Source organism: Cololabis saira, chromosome 17 (assembly GCF_033807715.1).
Source record: "Cololabis saira isolate AMF1-May2022 chromosome 17, fColSai1.1, whole genome shotgun sequence".
Taxonomy (NCBI): Eukaryota; Metazoa; Chordata; class Actinopteri; order Beloniformes; family Belonidae; genus Cololabis; species Cololabis saira.
In genome coordinates, this window is record NC_084603.1 from 40,640,850 (window position 1) to 40,665,555 (window position 24,706).

At 42.7% G+C, this 24,706-nt stretch overlaps 1 protein-coding gene across 5 annotated transcripts in view; it reads right to left on the minus strand.

Moving 5' to 3' along the window:
* The window catches only part of birc6 (baculoviral IAP repeat containing 6), a 172,268-nt gene that overhangs the window by 128,429 nt on the left and 19,133 nt on the right, over nt 1-24,706 (minus strand). For all 5 annotated transcript variants that reach the window (XM_061745121.1, XM_061745123.1, XM_061745120.1 and 2 more), the window contains exons 2-7: nt 19,649-19,830; nt 16,244-16,381; nt 9,192-9,385; nt 7,329-7,440; nt 1,430-1,512; nt 1,113-1,338 (exon numbers count right to left, since the gene is read on the minus strand). In XM_061745121.1, coding sequence (XP_061601105.1) covers nt 1,113-1,338; nt 1,430-1,512; nt 7,329-7,440; nt 9,192-9,385; nt 16,244-16,381; nt 19,649-19,830 — 935 coding nt within the window. The remainder of the gene's footprint in view (nt 1-1,112; nt 1,339-1,429; nt 1,513-7,328; nt 7,441-9,191; nt 9,386-16,243; nt 16,382-19,648; nt 19,831-24,706) is intronic.

Genomic DNA, 24,706 nt, shown 5'->3' on the forward strand with positions numbered 1-24,706 from the left:
CAGCCTTCACCTGGTACATAAATAGGTTTCTCTAAACATCTGTCCCCGCTACAGTTTTAACTAAAAGAAAATGTGCTCCAATACAGCAGGTTTCATCATTTTATTTTGAACACTGCTTAAAATTTGCTTGACACAAATGAAAGTTAAATTTTAACACGTGGGAAAAACACCTAACCTTTTAAGTGATGTGTGTTGTCAGGTGTAATGGCATTTTTAGGTTAGACATAAGAATATTTCTTGGTAAGATCCTTAGTTATTTGAGTGAAGGCAGTGAATTTGGTCGACTGGTGTAAGTTCAGGGTTTTAGTAAAGACACAAGTAGGGAAATGTTATTGGCCAGTACCCTCAATATTTGTACATTTGTTAAGTACTGTGTTTAACAGTTAAATTCATGGCTGAAAGGTTACTAAGCACTTTGTTACCAAGCACTTTTTTATCATGTGAATGTATGTTTTTTTTATATATAATGACAGCAATGGTGCTGTCAGTTTACTTTATGTTGCTGCATCTTTAAAAGTGCACAATAAAATGTAACACTGCATTTGAAACAGCACATTGTGGTAATTCATTAATCTATTATGAAATACGTATTACTAATACACTGAAATGTAGTAGAAATGTAAACATTTGGTTAGCGTGTCGATAAACGATGTGCGCTCCTAAAATTTCTGATTGTGCCCCTAAAATTTTCAGTTAGGGGCTACTGTGCTCCTAGTGAAAAAAGTTAGTCTGGAGCCCTGTGTGGGTCTTTGAACATCAGCCAAAATGCCCAAAAACTCTGGCAGTATGGAGCTCTCTGCTCTGAAAATGGCTGGCAGTCAATGAGTTCATGAAAGAGTTTTCTGCAAATTTGTTAATCTGTTGTCTGCTTCCATGGTCTTAATCCCTGTGGATTACAATCTAACTTCAACAAAAGTTCTTACATCTAGATTTACAAGTGTATTTGTAATGACAGGGAAGAACATAAAATAAGTTTATAGTGGGTGTGTGAAGGATCAATAATCAGTATTATTGGCAGTAATAGAGAGCCCCAAAATCCCATTTTGCTTAAGGCCCCATGGAGGCTTGGGTACCGGCCCTGGGTGTGATGCAAGTGCAGCTCCCGATCTGACCTTCATCATCTTGGAGACGTCCCAGATGCAGATTTTGCCCCTCCTGGTGGCGGCAGCCAGGAACTGCGGGCAGCTGCCGAAGCCGTAGCAGGCGATCTTGTCCGAGCTGTCGTGGCTGTTGGGGAACTGGGCCGGGCTGGTGGCCAGCGTCACCGAGAGGGGGACGTTCTGCGTGTGCTCTCCTTTCACAAACGGGCAGTTGGGAGAGTGCCGCTCGTGCTCGGACCTTGGGGAGGAACGGAGAGACGCGTTGGCCGGGGGCACCACAGGGTGCAGCTGACAGCTAAGCTGCTACGTAATGAAGACGCTGCTCTCACCAGGGCTCGTCTGTAGGCTCCCAGCAGACCAGGCACACGCTGCAGGTGAAACACATGGCTCTGTCGTCCCCCGTTGAGGCCGGCTGTGGAAACACAACACAGGCATCAAAACACACTAGTGTTTAAGTCCTTACAAACACCAGGAAACTGGACCATATTACACCAGGAAACTGGACCACATTACACCAGGAAACTGGACCATATTACACCAGGAAACTGGACCACATTACACCAGGAAACTGGACCATATTACACCAGGAAACTGGACCATATTACACCAGGAAACTGGACCATATTACACCAGGAAACTGGACCACATTACACCAGGAAACTGGACCATATTACACCAGGAAACTGGACCACATTACACCAGGAAACTGGACCATATTACACCAGGAAACTGGACCACATTACACCAGGAAACTGGACCACATTACACCAGGAAACTGGACCACATTACACCAGGAAACTGGACCACATTACACCAGGAAACTGGATCACATTACACCAGGAAACTGGACCATATTACACCAGGAAACTGGACCATATTACACCAGGAAACTGGACCACATTACACCAGGAAACTGGACCATATTACACCAGGAAACTGGACCACATTACACCAGGAAACTGGACCACATTACACCAGGAAACTGGACCACATTACACCAGGAAACTGGACCACATTACACCAGGAAACTGGACCACATTACACCAGGAAACTGGACCACATTACACCAGGAAACTGGACCATATTACACCAGGAAACTGGACCATATTACACCAGGAAACTGGACCACATTACACCAGGAAACTGGACCATATTACACCAGGAAACTGGACCATATTACACCAGGAAACTGGACCATATTACACCAGGAAACTGGACCGTATTACACCAGGAAACTGGACCATATTACACCAGGAAACTGGACCACATTACACCAGGAAACTGGACCACATTACACCAGGAAACTGGACCACATTACACCAGGAAACTGGACCACATTACACCAGGAAACTGGACCATATTACACCAGGAAACTGGACCACATTACACCAGGAAACTGGACCATATTACACCAGGAAACTGGACCATATTACACCAGGAAACTGGACCACATTACACCAGGAAACTGGAGCATATTACACCAGGAAACTGGAGCATATTACACCAGGAAACTGGACCATATTACACCAGGAAACTGGACCATATTACACCAGGAAACTGGACCATATTACACCAGGAAACTGGACCACATTACACCAGGAAACTGGACCATATTACACCAGGAAACTGGACCATATTACACCAGGAAACTGGACCACATTACACCAGGAAACTGGACCATATTACACCAGGAAACTGGACCATATTACACCAGGAAACTGGACCATATTACACTAGGAAACTGGACCACATTACACCAGGAAACTGGACCATATTACACCAGGAAACTGGACCATAATACACCAGGAAACTGGACCATATTACACTAGGAAACTGGACCATATTACACCAGGAAACTGGACCATATTACACTAGGAAACTGGACCACATTACACCAGGAAACTGGACCATATTACACCAGGAAACTGGACCACATTACACCAGGAAACTGGACCACATTACACCAGGAAACTGGACCATATTACACCAGGAAACTGGACCACATTACACCAGGAAACTGGACCATATTACACCAGGAAACTGGACCATATTACGCCAGGAAACTGGACCACATTACACCAGGAAACTGGACCACATTACACCAGGAAACTGGACCACATTACACCAGGAAACTGGACCACATTACACCAGGAAACTGGACCATATTACACCAGGAAACTGGACCATATTACACCAGGAAACTGGACCACATTACACCAGGAAACTGGACCACATTACACCAGGAAACTGGACCACATTACACCAGGAAACTGGACCATATTACACCAGGAAACTGGACCATATTACACCAGGAAACTGGACCACATTACACCAGGAAACTGGACCATATTACACCAGGAAACTGGACCATATTACACCAGGAAACTGGACCATATTACACCAGGAAACTGGACCATATTACACCAGGAAACTGGACCATATTACACCAGGAAACTGGACCACATTACACCAGGAAACTGGACCACATTACACCAGGAAACTGGACCACATTACACCAGGAAACTGGACCACATTACACCAGGAAACTGGACCATATTACACCAGGAAACTGGACCATATTACACCAGGAAACTGGACCATATTACACCAGGAAACTGGACCATGTTACACCAGGAAACTGGACCATATTACACCAGGAAACTGGACCACATTACACCAGGAAACTGGACCATATTACACCAGGAAACTGGACCATATTACACCAGGAAACTGGACCATATTACACCAGGAAACTGGACCACATTACACCAGGAAACTGGACCATATTACACCAGGAAACTGGACCACATTACACCAGGAAACTGGACCATATTACACCAGGAAACTGGACCATATTACACCAGGAAACTGGACCATATTACACCAGGAAACTGGACCACATTTCACCAGGAAACTGGACCATATTACACCAGGAAACTGGACCATATTACACCAGGAAACTGGACCACATTACACCAGGAAACTGGACCATATTACACCAGGAAACTGGACCATATTACACCAGGAAACTGGACCATATTACACCAGGAAACTGGACCACATTACACCAGGAAACTGGACCATATTACACCAGGAAACTGGACCACATTACACCAGGAAACTGGACCATATTACACCAGGAAACTGGACCATATTACACCAGGAAACTGGACCATATTACACCAGGAAACTGGACCACATTTCACCAGGAAACTGGACCATATTACACCAGGAAACTGGACCATATTACACCAGGAAACTGGACCATATTACACCAGGAAACTGGACCATATTACACCAGGAAACTGGACCATATTACACCAGGAAACTGGACCATATTACACCAGGAAACTGGACCACATTACAACAGGAAACTGGACCGTATTACACCAGGAAACTGGACCATATTACACCAGGAAACTGGACCATATTACACCAGGAAACTGGACCATATTACACCAGGAAACTGGACCACATTACACCAGGAAACTGGACCATATTACACCAGGAAACTGGACCATATTACACCAGGAAACTGGACCACATTACACCAGGAAACTGGACCATATTACACCAGGAAACTGGACCATATTACACCAGGAAACTGGACCACATTACACCAGGAAACTGGACCACATTACACCAGGAAACTGGACCATATTACACCAGGAAACTGGACCATATTACACCAGGAAACTGGACCACATTACACCAGGAAACTGGACCATATTACACCAGGAAACTGGACCATATTACACCAGGAAACTGGACCACATTACACCAGGAAACTGGACCACATTACACCAGGAAACTGGACCACATTACACCAGGAAACTGGACCACATTACACCAGGAAACTGGACCACATTACACCAGGAAACTGGACCACATTACACCAGGAAACTGGACCACATTACACCAGGAAACTGGACCACATTACACCAGGAAACTGGACCATATTACACCAGGAAACTGGACCATGTTACACCAGGAAACTGGACCACATTACACCAGGAAACTGGACCACATTACACCAGGAAACTGGACCACATTACACCGGTCATGAAATCACTACACTGGCTTCCAGTGAGTCAAAGGATAGAGTTTAAAATCTTACTGCTGGTCTACAAAGACCTGAATGGTCTTGGACCAAAATACCTGCTGGATCTATAAGTTCCTATGAAGCTCCCAGTTTAAGATTAAGATTCCCAGAATATTCACATTTTTTGAGATAGGATATTTGAGTTTTCTTAAGCTTTAAACCATGATCAGCAATATTAAAATAATAAAAGGCTTGCAATATTTCAGTTGATTTGTAATGAATCCAGTAGGGCTGAACGATTTTTGAAAATAATCTAATTGCGATTTTTTTCCTCAATATTGCGATTGCGATTTAATATGCGATTATTTTTTTCAAGGTCCTGTTCTCATGTATTTTTCAACTACACAAGCAATAAATCAGTCTGTTTTATAATAAACAATGCCAGATTTATTTAAAGCACAGATTACAACAATAAAGAAAATAAATTTGTGCCTTTACCTCTTTAACACGTCTACACATGGGTCGTTCTCTCTGAACCCAAACCGGGTTAAACTTTAGCCAAAACGAGGCGTAGTTTAATAGAAAAACACAGAAAAACTCCCACAGGGAACAAAAAACCTTCCTCACAGGCAGTACTCGAGTTGTAAAAAAAAAAATCAGGGGGGATGGTGGATTTTATCATATGGGGACAGATAATTTGTGCTGATTACAAATAATAAAATATATAACAAATAATAGCACTGACCTGCAGAAATACTGCAGGAATGACATAGCAGCAGTTAAATGCAGCCTTCTGTAAGCTTTAAATATCCACTGGGCTTACATCAAATACATCAAAACACAACAATAAAAAACTGTTTTCTGAACTTATCAATATGACTCTGTCCTTCACAGGATAAGTAACATGGATCAATGCAAAAACTCAAAATCTTATTTCTAGTTAAAATGTCTCATTTTAGTAAAAAGAAATCTCATTACACTTAAAACAAGACTCATCACTGGAAAAAACAAATATTTTCACCCGTTTCAAGTAGATTTTCACTTGAAATAAGTAGAAAAATCTGCCAGTGGAACAAGATTTTTTTGCTTGTAATAAGAAGATAAATCTTGTCCCACTGGCAGATTTTTCTACTTATTTCAAGTGAAAATTTACTTGAAACAGGTGAAAATTGTCAAGTTATTTTTCTGGTGATGACTCTAAATGTTGAAATAGCAGTAAAACCACATTCATTGATGAAATGACATAAGGGATGGAAAGGAGGGATGGCAGTTTTACAGGGGGGGATGATTTGGACCGTTTTTATTTCAGGGGGGGGGGGGATTTTGACCGTTTTTTATTTCATCCCTCCTCAACTTTAGTACTGCTCACAGGGAACTCAGAACTTCTTCATAAATAACTCAAAAATCACAGAGAGAAAAAAAACCACCAGCAAACTAACAAACAAACCAATAAAGCTCACAGAGTTAACAAAACGAACCAGAAATGAACAACTCACAGCCGCTCTTTAACTTCTCCTGATGAGCTGAAAGGGCTGCAGCTGGTTTACGGTTGATTTATGGTTCCGCGTTACACCAACACAGAGCCTACGCCGTAAGGTACGCGGTACGCGCATCGTACGGTGCGCGTCGCCGTGTAACTTACGGCGTAAGCTCTGCGTCGATTTAACGCGGAACCATAAATCAGGCTTCACAGCGCAACTGTCCGCCCGGCTCGTGCTCGGCGCCGCGCGCAGCTCCTCGCCACGCCGACTCCGCGTTCATATATTTAATACATTTATAAAGCCCATATATTTATAAAGCCCTGCCTGGCCGAGCCCTAACCCTGAGGCCACAGTAAATACAGTAGGTTACAGGCGGACACGCGGCACTGTTGACTTTTTTTCTCTGCCGGCAACGTGACCAGATCACGTGACCAGGTCACGTGACTGGTCAAATCGCAGCCTTTGCGGTTAGAAAATCTCGTTTTATCACATCGCGATATTATCGCAAATGCAATTAATCGTTCAGCCCTAGAATCCAGAATGTATGACATTTTTGTTTTTGTAATTGTATTACAGAAAATCACAATATTCTAATTTTCAGTCCTGTACATAACCCCTGTTAAACTTCACCATTTTTCTCCTAACATTCCAGTTTCCATGTGTGTGTTAAATGTTGGAAGAGTTTGGGCTTCTCTGTGAACGTACCTGGTGGTAGAAGCCAGCCTGAGCCATGGGATCCGGCTGCGCCCACCTGTAGCCGGCGTGGGGCCACGACGTGAACGTCTCCCGCCTGTTGGCCTCGCTGTACATCAAAGATCTGCGGAGAACAAGCCCTTTCTCAAAACCTGCACCGTTGTTTTTACATGCTGCTGTACTTTTTTGTAGAGATGCACCGACCGATCGGTATCGACCCTATAATGCCCCTATCGGTTTTGATCGGCGTTCTGACAATAATCGTTCAAAGCAGCCGATCAGATGACGTTTACAACAACAAACGCCGCCCGCGCTGCGTTCCCACACCTCAAACCCAGGTGTCCTAAAGGGGCGTCGGCCTCGCCGGTACGGAGTTTTACATTGTCTGAATAGAACAACAAATTTGCTGTTTGCAAGGTGTGTGCAAAGGAGAAACCTAGAGGAGGAATGTTACAAAAGAATTTCAACACAACAAAGCTGATAAGACATTTGGAAGTTTTTCACACGGAAGAGTATATTGAGTTGCCAAAGTTGGCTGCAGCTAAGGCAGACAGAACAGTAGCGCGCAGCAACGCCGCTAACTCCGCTGAACGTAACAGAGACCTATAAACAACAGCAAGAAAAATAAAGAACATCGTAAGGTAATGGATTCATAAGCCTTGATCATCAGCTTTCTGTTGTAGAAGACATCGGGTTTAGCCGCGTCGTTAGCTGCTTGGATCTGCGGTACGCGCTGCCGGAGTTTTACCAAACTATATACAGTCACATCCAAAGCCTCACGCAGGACGACAGTCGTGTCAGTCGCTTCACCAGTGACATGTGGAGTTTATAGTGCGAAGAGTTTTGCTTCACTCACAAGAGTTTCCTCACACGTGGCAGATGCTATCGCTAAATTTTTCACAAAGCTTAATAATTCATAATTAATTTTTATTTTAAGATTTAATTCCTCTTTACACAGGAAAACTAAGGTTTATAGTTTAAAACTTTAAAACTTTTAGAGACATTAAAAACCAAGAGGCTAGAAGAGCCTACGCCGTAGGGTCTGCGTTGGTGTAACGCGGAACCATAAATCAGCCTTTATTCTGGCGAGATCTGAAGATACAATGCAACAACGAGCAAGCGAGTGATTATGTACATTCACTGAGTGAATATTATGAAAGTAAAATATATATTTCTCGCTAGAAATGTAATCATAACGCATTTTTATGCAGAAACTAACTCAAAATATTGATTTTATTCACCAAAAATTAGAAATGTCCACCATGTTTTTTTGTTTGATTCAGTCTGCAAATGATGACATAAAGCATTCTGGGAAATTTTTCTGGCCCTCGGTCAGCGAGTCAGAATCTGAAATCCCTCACTGTGAAGGGCCAGATTGATAACCACTAGCCCTCGTTAGGTCCACTATTACTCGTTATGTCAACTAGCCCTCGTTATGTCCACTAGCCCTACATGTAAAGAGGAATTGGGACACCACTACCCTCACGGGAACGTGCAAAATTTCGGAGGTAGGGCTGAAAAGTAGGACTAGGGGGGATTGGGACTGAGCCTTGGTCTTTGTAAACTGAGTCCGAGTCGTCTCTAAGAGTCTCTAGAGAGGGAAATATTGCACATTGCCTCAGCCTGCAATAAAACAGTTAATTCATGATACTTTCTCATCTCCTAGATTTTGTACCTAATAATACAATGTCAGTGTCGTGTACATGAGACAACAATATTGAGGAATGTATGGATTTCCCGCTGTGATCGGTGATCGGCAATATCGGGATCGGCAGATACTGATTTTGGTGATTGGCCCTCAAAATCTTGATCGGTGCATCTCTACTTTTTAGTGAGTGCATGTGTTCTCCGCTGGACTCCGATGTGGTTCCCTACCTGTCCACGGAGCGTCCAGGTCCCACCCCGAGCTCCGGCCTGGCGCTGGACAGGAGGTAGGACAGCCTGTCCATGATGGACGAGGCCACAGACAAGGCCGCTACGTTCTGCTTGATTTTCTTCAGCTCGCTGACGATGGCGCCGGCCACGAGCTTTAGCATGTGGTGGGGGAGGTGGAACGTCACCGTTGCCCACTGGGAATCGTGGAGGAGGAGGGAGAGAAAGAAGAGGGAAGTGAGCAGTCAGAGAAAGAGAGAAAGCAGCAGCTTTCAAAGCTCACCCTTTCTAACAGAATGAACAACATCAAGGCCGAAGGGAGGAACAGTTACTGACATCTAATGGCCAAGTTAACCGCAACAACCTGAAATGCTGTCCGCCAACTTAGTTAGGTTCATTAGTTTATAGGTCCTTTCAATTTCCACAACACAAATAACCCAAAGTACAGGTGTAAATAGTCAGTGTAATACAAAACATATAGAATTTTCTTTTTTTTTTCTTTTTTTCAATTTTAACTAAAAACCAAGGACCAAAAGGTGTAGACTGAAGCCTAAGCTTATGACGCTTACCCTTTTCACAAGTGCATTTAGAGAATGAAACAAAATACATTAATAAATCCATATGAGAAGTTGCCCGAGTATAAACAAAATAACTGTACACAAACATACAACATATTACACGTCATAAATATCATTCCATACAGTATGTATGTATGTATGTATGTATGTATGTATGTATGTATGTATGTATGTATGTATGTATGTATGTATGTATGTATATATATATCTATCTATCTATATGCACATACATACACATATACATACACACACACGCATACTGTATATACATACATGTACATTTCTACAGGACTGTCTCAGAAAATTTGAATATTGTGATAAAGTCCTTTATTTTCTGTAATGCAAAAATGTCATACATTCTGGATTCATTACAAATCAACTGAAATATTGCAAGCCTTTTATTATTTTAATATTGCTGATTATGGTTTACAGAAAACTCAAATATCCTATCTCAAAAAATTAGAATATTCTGGGAATCTTAATCTTAAACTATATTAAGTTTTTATATATACATTATATATATTTGAGTTTTCTTAAACTGTTCAGTTGATTTGTAAAGAATCCAGAATGGATGACATTTTTGTTTTTTTAATTGCATTACAGAAAATAAAGAACTTCATCACAATATTCTAATTTTCTGAGACAGTCCTGCATGCACGCACGCACGCACGCACGCACGCACGCACGCACGCACGCACGCACGCACGCACGCGCTAACGTTAACGTTAACGTTAACGTTGGTTCTTGCCTTTGTTTTCCTGAACATAAATGTTCCTCTTAGTTCACATTGGCTAACTCTGCTTTGGAAGAGCTTCTGAATACTGTCAGGAAGTGTTTTATTGTTGATTTAAACTATCCAGTGATACCAGCGGGCCAAGTGACCCGTCACGGAGAGAACAAGCAATTTCATCATCACTCTGAGGACCTTCTTTCTTCAATGATTTCCATCTGGAAGAAAGGCTTAGGAACATTTATTCTTCCTGCCTCTGTGTTTTATCGTCTTTCACGAGGTGGATTCTTGCAGCATAGCAGGTTATTGTATTATAGGATAAATATGTTTTTCTTCATTTCAAATATGTATACCCCTCCACAATCACTAATTGTTCCAAAAAATCTCTTTCCATCACCCTCTGCACAATCATCTTCTTCCACGGTTTTCTCAAGGTGGTGATATCGACGGAATGGTCAGTTGTGGGGTAATCAAACCAAAAATATTTCATTCAGCCCCACCCTGTCTGGTGAAAAGAAGCTGCTCACTCCTCAGGTTAAGGAGGAGACCTGAGCTCAGTGCAGAAGGATTTTGAACTGTAAATGATGTACATGTTTGTACCTAAATAGATCCTTTCCTAACGGTGTCTTTTAACACGGCAGCAACTTTGCTGAGAAGAAGTAGCGTATTCTTCTTTGCATTTATTTTGTCTTAGTTTTGATTCTAATTCCGAGCGCCCCGAGCGGTGGAAGAAAAATCCAGAGAATAACCGCACCTTTGTATAAGCCGCATGGTTGAAAACCTATGAAAAAAGTAGCGGCTTATAGTCCAGAAAATACAGTAATTCAGCAATGCAATTGGATATCTTCCATCAATCCATCGATCCATCTTCCCGACCCGTTTTGTCCTGTGCAGGGTCCCGGGGGTCTGCTGCAGCCTCTCCCAGCTCATTACAAACGAGACAATCTTAAGAAATGTAATTTTTAAGAACACTATCAATTTCTCATATCCTTTGAAACTCTCTCTTAGTAGCAAACTCAGTGTTTGAACACATTATGGTTCACCATGCCTGAGAATAATGGAGTGTGAGCGCAGCAGCTTCACTGCTGGTTGCTAGGCGACCAGCGGAGAAGCCGTCCACGTGTAGACAGGTGAAGCTGCAGCAGCTTCTCTGTACCGTGTGTGCTCACAGTTTGGGTGAGGAACAAAGAGACTGCACAGTGCTGATGTGGAGGTCAGTGGTGCGGCAGAGAGGGAAGGTGCAGCGCAGTGGGCCGGCTGCCAGGAGCTGCCTCCGTCCTGCAGTGGACAGCAGCAACACCTCCGCTGCAGCAGCTCCTGCCACTCCTCCGCTGCTCCCCGTTCACTCTCTAAGACGATCGGGTTGTGACGGCAGCTTTCAGCCTGGTTCCAAGGTTTCTAATGGGGTTGCTTGACACTTTTCACTTGAACATGGTACATTTGACCTTTTCTCTGTACTCAATGTGTGTCTCATCTGATTGTCCTTGTTTGACATTAAACGTGCCGTTTGTTTTTCTGATTTGGGTTAGTGTTATTAAAACTGTTTTTGGGCTGTTGCATGAATGTAGTTCTGCAACATATTAATACTAGTATTATATTGAGATTCAACAGCTAGTATTGCAGCTAATGATGCTGTAAGGACCAATCACCTCCCAGAATGCTGATAGAACTGCTTTCACAAACATCGTGGGTCAGAATTACCAAACAGATCCAGGGAGGAAATTTTTCTCCCACATTCCGTTTACATTTTCAGTCTATTTCGGTTTTAAATTTTTGATAATTTCGTTTTTCAGCATTTTATGCTAATGTAACCCCAAGACAGTATATAAAGTAATGAAATATAGACAATTTATGCAATTATAACTGAAAACTTTAATGTTTTCATACCTTTAAACATATTTAAAAGCAAAAACATGGCACCAGTTATTCTCGTGTCCAATAAAACATTCCTGTTTTGGGCGTAAACACAAAAATACCAAAAGTTGTAATGTAATGATGGGAAAAAAAAAAAGATCTTTAGACATAGGAATCGATTTTTAGGAATTAATATGAGAATCGATTTCGAATCGGAAAATAGATTTTTTCAACACAGGCCTATCTGTTACGTCGACTGTAACCAAAGTGACACTTCAAAACTGCTGTCTTCCTTTGCCCATCTAAAGCAGCATCCACGTGTCTCCTCAGAGGCTATTTCTGAAATGAAGTTCAACAAATTGAGTTAGAATACTAGCTCAGTCCACAAACCCTGAGATGAGAGGCCAACAACTTAAAAACCGGTTCCATCAGAGGTTTGCTGTCGGCTCAGTGAACTCCCAGGATGATATAGGATGTGTTCTTAATATACAGAAGCTGGTGGAAGCAGCAGCAGTGCCATACCATAATCACGGATAGAAAAGTGAAAATCAATATTCCTTTTAAACGTCACCATAAGATACTGATTCAAATTAATTGCATTATGCACTGTGACTAAAGCCCAATCCTGCTGGCAGGGGGGTTTATTGATAAGTGCAGACAGGAAACTCCTACATAACAGGTTTGTGGCTCCACTTATTCTACTAACATTTAAAAAAGGAAAAATAGTCAAACTCAAGGAGCTTTTATGGCCATATTGATGTGATCAATGACATGGAGAAATCCTGAAGGGAAAAAGGGAACAGCAAAGAAGGGAACAGCGCGGTAAAAAAAAAACAGTCAATGTCACCCGCATGCACTTCCTCAGCTGAGCTGCAGCTCAACCTGATCCCAAACGTTTACGGCAGCTCTGACACAGAGGCGATCGTCACACTGCAGCACACTTTTATCTCTGCAGGAAGGGCCTCCACGTCTGCGTACGTCTGCTTTCAAACACCAGCTGGCACTAAGGAATCCCTTCCTTCACCTATTCCTACTCCATTCTGACAAACAGCAATGACCAACGAGGGCGCGTTAGTCGTGCCGTGAACAGGCTGAGCCGCCTGACTACCTGGACTACCAGCAGAGGAACTTACAGCAGTAAAGCATGTGCTCATCCTTTCCTTATCCCACATCTCATATTAGCAGTACTGGAGTTGAGGGGGGGTGAGGGGGATGTGGGGGGATGGCATCCCCCCTGAAATAAAACCAATCAAAATCATCCTCCCTGTAAAACTGCCATCCCCCCTTTCCATCCCTTATGTCATTTCATCAATGAATGTGGTTTTACTGCTATTTCAACATTTAGAGTCATCGCCAGAAAAATAACTTATTTGACAATTTTCACCTGTTTCAAGTACATTTTCACTTGAAATAAGTAGGAAAATCTGCCAGTGGGACAAGATTTATCTTCTTATTTCAAGCAAAAAAATCTTGTTCCACTGGCAGATTTTTCTACTTATTTCAAGTGAAAATCTACTTGAAACAGGTGAAAATTGATGTTTTTTCCAGTGATGAGTCTTGTTTTAAGTGTAATGAGATTTTTTTTACTAAAATGAGACATTTTAACTAGAAATAAGACAAATATTCTTGTTAAGATTTAGAGTTTTTGCAGTGATCCATGTTACTTATCCTGTGAAGGACAGAGTCATATTGATAAGTTCAGAAAAGTGTTTTTTATTGTTGTGTTTTGATGTATTTGATGTAAGCCCAGTGGATATTTAAAGCTTACAGAAGGCTGCATTTAACTGCTGCTATGTCATTCCTGCAGTATTTCTGCAGGTGTTTTGGTCACTGCTATTATTTGTAATATATTATATTATTTGTAATCAGCACAAATTATCTGTCCCCATATTTTTTTTACAACTCGAGTACTGCATATTAGCAAACATCCTGTATGAAGAAAGATCTTTGGCCTATTATTATTATTATTGTTATAGGTTATTCAAAAGTGACTGGCTTTTTTAATGTAAATGTTCCAGACACCAAAAAATACCATATATAATTGATAAAATACATCCCTGTTTAAATCTAAAGCTTTACACATAAGTTAATTTAAGGAAAAATCCTGGTACCCTGCAGGTCTAAATATGGCATAGACAAACACCACACATATTACACCACCTCTTTTTTTACTGAATAAAAGCTAACGAATAAAAACATCAAAAGCAGGGTGTAAAACCTAAGCAGAGGCGATGGCTCAGCAGTCAGCAGTGCTCCACATCATCAGCCCCTCACATTGTTTTGAGAAGAATGGGTTCCTCTCACTCCTAATCATCACCCGTCCCCGGCACTCCACACTTAGCATAAGGCGTTTGTGCTGATGGGCTTTATTTAGTTTTCTCCAAACACATTTAGTGCAGGTTATCAAGGCCAAGCAACTGCACAACTGCACTGTCAGATGCAGTTCTGCAAGCTGGAGCTGTGTCATCACGGGGATTTACAATTCACTGAAACTAAAATGTTATCATTTAAAAAGCACCACATTTTTCACAAAATAAGTTTCAACATATAATAAAACAGATATAAGAAACATAGAAACAAAATCCTGCCAAGATGGCGCTGCGGATGGTCGCCGCGGTGTTTGGCTCTCTGCTACTTTTGAGCTTTTTCTTTATATTTCCTGTTCTCTGCCGTCCCCCACGGGTCACCTTCGGCAGAGAACTACTGTGTAACTGGAAGTCTTCTCCCACAACTTTTTACCTGGTTTTCATGGAACCGGACACTTTTTATCATGTCTACCTCATACTGCTGCACCTTTCACTTTTTTTAAATTGTATATATGTTAATAAGGGCTGTCTTTTGCCTATTACCTATTTACTGTAGAGTGAGCGAAAATAACCGAGTCAAATTCCATGTCTTGTTTGACCTGACTTTGGCCAAATAAACATGATTCTGATTGTGATGCAGGAGGAGATGGAGCCTCCTGCCGACCCTTCCAAGCAAACCTTTTCCAAACCAAACTGTCAGGAACTTTAACATGTATTGTGTTAATAAAGTCTTGTATAGTGTGATATGTTGGTGGAATTCTTCTGAGCACTGACTGTGTTTCCATGCATCAATAACCCTTTTAAAACCCGAATATTGGCAATAACCCGAATTTGCACGGCCATGTAAACACCAATAACCCCTTTGAATAACCCAAATTTGCTCATATTCCGGTTTTTAAAAACCCCAATATGAGCCCTGGGTTACTCCTTTTAAAACTGAATATTGGGTCATGTAAACGCCAAACAGAATATCCCCATCAAACGGAACAGGAATTTGTTTTCTGCTCATGTTCTGTTCACAAGGAATCCTGGTCTTTTGAGTCCAGGAAGTTCTTATAAACACGGAGAAACACAAGACCAGGAGGAGACTAATCACTTCATAAATGTAATGAAGGATATGAACATTTCTGCATTTGTAGACGGTAGAAAGTACCGGGATAGCCAGATTTACAAGAAGGAGAGAGAAAAATTGCGCGAAGCAGCATTTGTTTTGAATTTGGATACAGGAAGAAGAAGCAGAAATGATGGGAATTGCATCATGATGTTCTCCGTGCGTCGCTGGTTTGATCCAGATATCCCAAATGATTAATTACCATGTAAACGGAATATTCTGAATGTTTCAGTAACCGGAATATTAGCAATAACTTGAATTTTGACTGCATGTAAACGTAGTCACTGTCTGGTGTGTCGTGGGACGTCCACTCCAAGGAAGACGTCCAACTATCCTCCATGTTTTCATTTGTGAATAACAGTTCTCACTGTAGAATAGTGACCTCCAACAGCTGCTTCAATGATTGATTGTCCGTGCTGTCTTTCCCCCTTGGCGGCGCGTTAACACATCTAAATGTTTCAGAGGAGGAAACTCACCTTGGCCACTTTGTGATTGGCTGCTGTCTCATGTGAGGTATTCTTCAGGCCTTCTTTCAGCTGGGTAATGAAGAGCTCATAGCCCTCCGTGTTGGACACGTCAATCTTCTCCTGACAGGCTGATAGCATCTGCTGGGCCTGGACACACAAACACACATTTATAGTTCAAACATTCAGCCACAGCCATTTTAGAACTGGATCCCTATGAGAAGAAACGTGTATCTGTGATTTACAATATGATAAGGGACTTGAAACCAATGTCATGGGATAAGACTAAAACGGCATGGGAGGGAGATTTGGGGGTCGAGCTTTCTGAAGATATGTGGATAAGTAGTTTGTAAGGTATACATACTTCATCATTGTGTATACGCCATGGCTTAATTCAATTTAAAGCACTTCACCGCCTGCACTACTAAGAGATAAATTGTCCAAACTCGTTCCCACTGCCGACCCTGGTTGTCCTCGGTGCAGCTAATGTGCCGCAATAGGACACATGTTCTGCTCATGTACTTCTCTCAATGACTATTGGAGACAGATATTTGGTGTATTTTCTTAAATTTGTGGTCAAACTGTAGCACTTAGCCATCACACAGCCATCGTTGGTGTTCCACCTCCGGGCTGTAAAGTCTCAAACTCACAAGCAAATGTTTTAGCATTTGCTTCCCTGCTTGCACGCAGACTTTTTAACTGGAAATCAAAGGTAGCCCCGTCAATCCTGCAGTGGTTGAGGGATCTACTATCTTTCTTACCGTTAGAGAAACTGACATACAAGATATGTAAAGGCTGCAAAAGCTTCACTTTGGCCTGGAGTCCTTGTATAGAATTTGTGCAAAGTTTTCGCTTTCAATGAAGCATTGTATTTGTTTTTGTATCCATGTTTTTATTTATTTGTTTATGAATTTCATTCCTGTCTAAGAGCTTTGGGGGTGGAGGGTGGGGGGATACTCTTTCTTTGTATGTCCCCATTTGTAAGTTTCATGTTTGTTAACGAAAAACTGCAAAATAAAGTTTAAAAAAAAAAAAGATGGCACGGTCTGTGGCACCCTGTTGACAGAAATGAGTAATGATGCATCTTTCTGAAAGGCTAAAATGTGATTAAATGCTCAAACATTTGTGACCAAAATGTAAAAGCTCAATCGATTTGACCTGCATGAATTTCTTAGACTGCTCTAGAGCTGCGTCGACGTAATCGTTTACGTGATTCCATTAACTTGCATAGAGCGTGTCGATGCACCGCATGTACACAACACCCTGACAACGGCGAGTGCAACTAGCATACATGAATATAATGAAACTTCTACCTCTCAAACCCGACTGCAGCATCAGGTTTGGGACTTTTTCAGGGACAAACCCAACAAGATGTTGCTCTGGACACTCAGTAATTTCTAAATATGGTTTCCCAGCAGCACGACCGCCGTGCGTGAGCATCTCAACAGAAAACATCCTGCTTCTCAAACCTTCACCACACTACAACAATATAAGCATTTACCTCATTATTAAGTGACTGTAAAACGTATTAAATGTAGTGAGTTATTTTATAGTTTTCATGTGGCTTGGACATTTTCTGGTGTAAAGAACGGCTTACTGCTGCAAAGCGTTCCAGCCTGTTTGGTCTTTTTTGAGCATTAAAACTAAACAATATAGATTTTTATTAATGTCATGTTTGTGCTGCCTATAACAGCTGTATAACAGTTGGATAATATACATCCCTCTTTGTGCCGTCACCTGGTAAAAGCATCATGAGATTAATCTAAAAAAATAATCGTTAGATTAAATCGACAAGAAAATAATGGTTGGTGGCAGCATTTAACATATGGGAGAACCTGTGTGTCAGGCGGATACTTAAGATTGGCTGATTTCCTCACTGAAACTTTCTTCTAAAGCTTCACATTTGATCTCCAGGGCAGGGGAAGCCAAAGAGCAACTGAAAGGCGAAGGAACAAAATCCTGAGGAACAGTTGGCTAACTCGGGTGGAGATGGGTCATCCGTCAGCCCAGGAGAAGGAAGACCAAGACAGTATCTGATGAGGTTGCTAGAGGAGATTTCAGATGAACACTGGACCCACACAGTCTCGGCTGTCCATGCAGTCTAGGGACGCCCCGATACCATTTTTTTCACACCGAGTACGAGTATTTTAATTTGTTTAATTGCTGATACCGAGTACCGATATGATACTTGTACCACAAAAATAACTAGGCTAAAAATGCAATGAAAAATGCAATGAATTGGAAGACAGGTTTTATTTGCAACAGATAAATTCAATAAAAATAAATAAAATGAGTAGAATAACTATTTTAAACAAAAAATAATCTTTGTGTAAATAAAAAAGTCTCCACACTGGCACTGTCTTCACATTTAAGAGAATATCAAACATATAACATATCAATGAAACATCATATTGAGTCTCGAGGGCGTGGAGAAGAGAAATCCTTCGTCTTCTCCAACTGACAGTGGCTGCTCATCCAGCGCTTTTTAATTTTTAATATATCACATATATATATATATATATATATATATATATATATATATATACAGCCTCCGTTATTTTAACGGCCCGGGGGTTGTCTCTTGTCATTGTCTGTTGCTTTTGCAGAACCTGAGCTAATGTTATGGTCTTGCAGTAACATTAGCAGACTCTGTATCCTCAGCTTTATGATGTGTCTTGAGATGTTTTATCAAGTTGCTGGTATTAAACCACGTATTCTCCTTCCCTCCTCTTGACTCCTTAGCAGCAGTAGCTTCAGTCTGTCTTGTTTCTGTTGTCGTCCCTTATTCTGAAATATGTCCACACTGCTGACGTCCCGCTGCATTAATTGTTGCTATCTCTCACTCATGTATCACTCTCTTCTCACTCATGTATCACTCTCTTCTCACTCATGTATCACTCTCTTCTCACTCATGTATCACTCTCTTCTCATCACCGCTGACTGCAGCTCAACATCTCCCCCTAGAGTCACTAACCAGTAACTACAACAACAATGAAGTGGTATCGGTGCACGGTATCGGAGAATTTTTGCGAGTACGAGTATATGAGAGCAGCATCGGCCCCCCATACCGATACCAGTATCGGTATGGGGGCATCCCTAATGCAGTCACTCTTTTATCATTTTCATTCTTGAAAAACAGGCAAAAAAGTTTAAATGCAGAGAAGTATTTATAGATTCATCACAACAAAATATCTACTATAGTAGTAATTTCTTTGTTTGGCTAATGATTTTAATTCTTATCTACCTGGTTGATCCTGCCAGTGGCATATGCATATCTCAAAGATGAAGCCATGCAAGTCTAAATCACTTATGGTTCCTTTAGTTATGGTTCCTTTAGTTATGGTTCTAGTGTGCCCAGTACTACATGAAATGCTGCCGTGTGTTTGCGAACATGAGCCTGTGCTGTGGCTCTCTCACCTCTGTGACCGGCAGCTCCAGCTGGACCATGTCCTCCGGCTTGCTGACTGGAGGCTGGAGGGCTGTGTCCAGCAGCAGGATGCCGTTCAGGTCCTTCCTGCATCCCACGGCGTAGTCATCCACAAAAAGCACCTTGTCCACAGCAGGAAAGTACTGACACCTGACACGGCCGCCGGGTTTGGCTGGAATGGGACGACAGGACAGAGCAGCACATGTGAGTAAAACACCACGTCCATGTATGTACGAGCAGGAACCTCATCTGGGACCGTACAGCTATTCATCCAGTTTGTTCAGCCCACCTGAACCACACGTAAGAAAATTCAGTATTTGTTCTGACAAACAAATCTGACGTATCACCTTTTCCAACCCAGCGCCCTGGCTGGATGATGAACTTCACAGCCTGATAACAAACCTCTGTTCATTCAAATATAAATGCGTACACACAAATTCTGCCATTTCATACTGTAACAGGAACTGGACACCGGGCAGTCATTGAGTGGACCTTGAACTCTTCTACAAACCGGGAGGTAAATGTGAGTCCATTTGTGCAACAGCTCAAGGCTGATGGGAACTGGAGATGCACCGATCAACCGATAGTGCCTATCGGTTTTTGATCGGAGTTCTGAAAATGGTTCAAAGGGGGCCGATCAGAGGACGTTTACAACACCAAACCTCCACCAGGGATGCGTTCCCACACCTCGGACCCAGGTCTCCTCAGGGGGCGTGGCCGTCTCTACAAAACATCAACGCTGAAAATGGCGTCGCCGGTATGGGAGTTTTACAGGATGGTCTCAGAAAATTTAAATATTGTGATAAAGTCTTTTATTTTCTTTAATGCAAAAATGTCATACATTCTGGATTCATTACAAATCAACTGAAATATTGCAAGCCTTTTATTATTTTAATATTGCTGATCATGGCTTACAGTTTAAGAAAACTCAAATATCCTATCTCAAAGAATTTGAATATTCTGGGAATCTTAATCTTAAACTGTAAGCCATAATCAGCAATATTAAAATAATAAAAGGCTTGCAATATTTCAGTTGATTTGTACTGAATCCAGAATGTATGACATTTTTGTTTTTTTTTTAATTGCATTACAGAAAATAAAGAACTTTATCACAATATTCTAATTTTCTGAGACAGTCCTGTGCAATGTGTGAGAACAAATTTGAAGTTTGCAAGGTGTGTGCAAAGGAGATGCCCCGAGGAGGAATGTTACAAAAGAATTTCAACACAACGAACCTGATAAGACATTTGAAAGTTTCTCACATCAAGAAGTTGGAAAGTTGGCTGCTGCTAAGGCAGAGAAAGAACAGGAGCAACGCCACTAACTCAGCTGTAACAGAGACCTAAAAACAACAGCAACAACAGCAAGAAAAATAAAGAACTACATCATAAGGTAATGAATTCATAAGCCTTAGCTATCAACCACTTTCTGTTGTAGGAGACATCAGGTTTAAACGTGTTGTTAGCAGCTTGGAACGAGCTGCAGAGACGTAAATATTTCACTGATGAATGTCCACCGGAGTTATATCACACTACCTCACATCCAAAGCCTCACGCAGGACGACAGTCGTGTCAGTCGGCTTCACCAGTGACGTTTGGAGTTCTAGTGTGAAGAGTTTTGCTTCACTCACAAGAGTTTCCTCACACGCTGCAGATGCTATCGCTAAAGCTTTGGCAAAGCTTTCATAATTCATCGTTTTTTTAAGATTCAATTCCTTTTTCCACAGGAAAACTAAGGTTTAGTTTACAACCTGTATGAACTCTAAGAGTGTCTACTTTTGTCTGTGCACATAATTGTAAAAAGTTGTACATAATTATTACCACAGGAAAGCTGAAGCGAGTAAGCTACACTTACTCTTTGTAAGCCGAGTCTAAGTCGTCTCTAGAGGGTGAAATATTGCACATAGCCTGCAATAAAACGTCAATTCATGCTACAGTCTCGTCTCCTAGTTTTCCTACCTAATAATACAATGGCAGTGTTGTGTACATGAGACAACAATATTGATGAATTTATGGATTTCACTCGGTGATCGGCAATATCGGGATTGGCAGATAGTGCATTTGGTGATCGGCCCTCAAAATCCCAATTGATGCATCTCTAATGGGGACTGGGCCTTACAACAGAACAGGAATACAAAACACAACAATAAATCAACAACATATATTAGAACTCAAAATTCTGGAACGACCGGGTCAGAGCGAAATCTGCTTCAAATTCTGTGCTGCAACCTTTAGAGAGAAACGAGTGTGAATGTCCAGAGACGTCAAAGAATTGAAACCATGCGCAGAGGAATGGACCAAAATTCATCCTCAGCCATGTGAGAAACTGAAAGTCTTACAGGAAACATCTACTTCAAATTATTGCTTCTAAAACTAAAACCTAAAACTGTTGAATCAGGGGGTACTTAATATTGCCCAGGGGTTCTTCTTTTAGGCTTTAATTTTGTGAAATAGCATTAAAATATTGTTGATTGTCTGAGGTTGTATTGGCCTAATACTAAAGACCCACAATCAGATGATTGGTCATTTTTTTCTACATGCGTTGTGCAACATTTACGTGAAAGTGGGCCACCGCTTTTAGTCCATTGTAGGCCTCTGTTGAAAAAAAAAAAATCGATTTTACGATTTAAATCGATTCTGATATTAATTCCTAAAAATCTATTCGTATGTCTAAAGATGGATTTTTTTTTTTCATCATTACATTACAACTTTTGGTATTTTTTTGTTTATGCCCAAAAAAGGAATGTTTTGTTGGACGCGAGAATAACTGGTGCCATGTTTTTGCCTTTAAATATGTTTAAAGGTATTGAAACATTACTTTATATACTGTCTTGGGGTTACATACATACAATTTACATTCTGGGAGCTGATTGGTCCTTACAGCATCATTAGCAGCAATACTTGCTGTTGAATCTCAATATAATACTAGTATTAATATGTTGCACAACTACAGTCATATAATTCATGCAACAGCTCAAAAAACAGTTTTAATAACACTAACCCAAATCAATATTGGAATCGAATCGGATTGAATCACATCTTGATAATCGATTCTGAGTCTTAAGAATCGGAATCGAATCGATTCTTGACATTTGAATCGATTCCCAGCCCTAGTCCATTGGCCTTTAGATACTAGCCCAGCAAGAGAGAAAAATCCAGCAAACACGTGTCCTTACATACGGGAAAAAGTGTGACTGTGCGTCGTGCACATGTCACATTCATGGTCAATAAATAATACAAAAAATCCTAGCGTAGGAGATGATGCTGTCAACTTTCTTTATATTATAAGTGTCAAGTCCTTGAAAGGGCTGGGCATGTGTAGAGCACATGAGAGGCACATGGTCGAGACTGTGCATGTGTGGTGCCCTTATGTGTGGAAAAATTGAGCGGGAAGGTTGAACACTAACTAGACACATTCAGCTGCATGTACAGCATCGGTACAGTAAATGAAAGCGCTGTGGCTCAATCAGCTGGAAATGTCCGGGTCTTCATCACCAGCTGCTGGTTCATTTGTTTTTTTATACTCTTTTAATTCAGGCAACAAAGAATCTGAGGGCATCATGGGTGTTACAAAGTCAAGGCAATACAATTTCTTCCATACACCGTGCTACAGTGTCATATCTTTGTTAGTGTGCATACATAATCCATTTTACCCAGTACCTGTCACATTTCTGCAGTTCAAGTTTCAATACAAAAGTGAGTCTCCCAATAGACCCTTTTTGTGTTTGTAAACAATGATGACGTAAAACGTATGCGCGCGCATTTTGGCAACGGAAGTACGGCGGAGATAAACAGCGTGTCAAGCTATGCAAGGGGATTATCAACTGAAAATCACGAATTTTACCTTAACAAGTTGACTCTGACAAATGGTGTCCGACTTCCAGATCCGTGTTCTATTAATGAGTGGGTTGAAGACGTTAGCAAGTGGCCAAATGGGTTGTCGTCCCGGGGTGGTCCCTCCCCTTCACTGCGGAGCTGCGGAGCCTCCAACCCGGACTGAGAGGGTCATGAGCGGCCAGCGGATCCCCGAGCTCCCGGAGGATCCGGAGCAGCTCCCAGAGGTTCTGGAGGATCCGGAGCGGCTCCAGGAGGTTCTGGAGGATCCGGAGCGGCTCCAGGAGGTTCTGGAGGATCCGGAGCGGCTCCAGGAGGTTCTGGAGGATCGGGACCGGCTCCAGGAGGTTCTGGAGGATCCGGAGCGGCTCCAGGAGGTTCTGGAGGATCCGGAGCGGCTCCAGGAGGTTCTGGAGGATCCGGAGCGGCTCCAGGAGGTTCTGGAGGATCCGGAGCGGCTCCAGGAGGTTCTGGAGGATCCGGAGCGGCTCCAGGAGGTTCTGGAGGATCCGGAGCGGCTCCAGGAGGTTCTGGAGGATCGGGACCGGCTCCAGGAGGTTCTGGAGGATCGGGACCGGCTCCAGGAGGTTCTGGAGGATCGGGACCGGCTCCAGGAGGTTCTGGAGGATCGGGACCGGCTCCAGGAGGTTCTGGAGGATCGGGACCGGCTCCCCGAGCTCCTGGAGCGGCTCCCGGAGGATCGGGAGCGGATCCCCGAGCTCCCGGAGCGGCTCCTGGAGGATCCGGAGCGGCTCCCCGAGCTCCCAGAGGATCGGGACCAGCTCCCTGAGCTCCCAGAGGATCGGGACCAGCTCCCTGAGCTCCCAGAGGATCGGGACCAGCTCCCTGAGCTCCCAGAGGATCGGGAGCGGCTCCCCGAGCTCCCGGAGCGGCTCCTGGAGGATTGGGACCAGCTCCCTGACCTCCCGGAGGATCGGGAGCGGCTCCCCGAGCTCCCGGAGCGGCTCCCCGAGCTCCCGGAGCGGCTCCTGGAGGTTCTGGAGGATCGGGACCAGCTCCCGAGCTCCTGGAGGATCGGGAGCGGCTCCCCGAGCTCCCGGAGCGGCACCCAGAGCGGCTCCCGGAGGATCCAGAGCGGCTCCGGCCGGGTGTGCGGGGTCCCCGGGAACCCCCCCGGGTCTGGGGACCCCGCCGGCTTCTCCGACCGCTTCCTCCTCAAGTTCCTGCGGGCCAGAGACGTCGATGTCCCGCAGC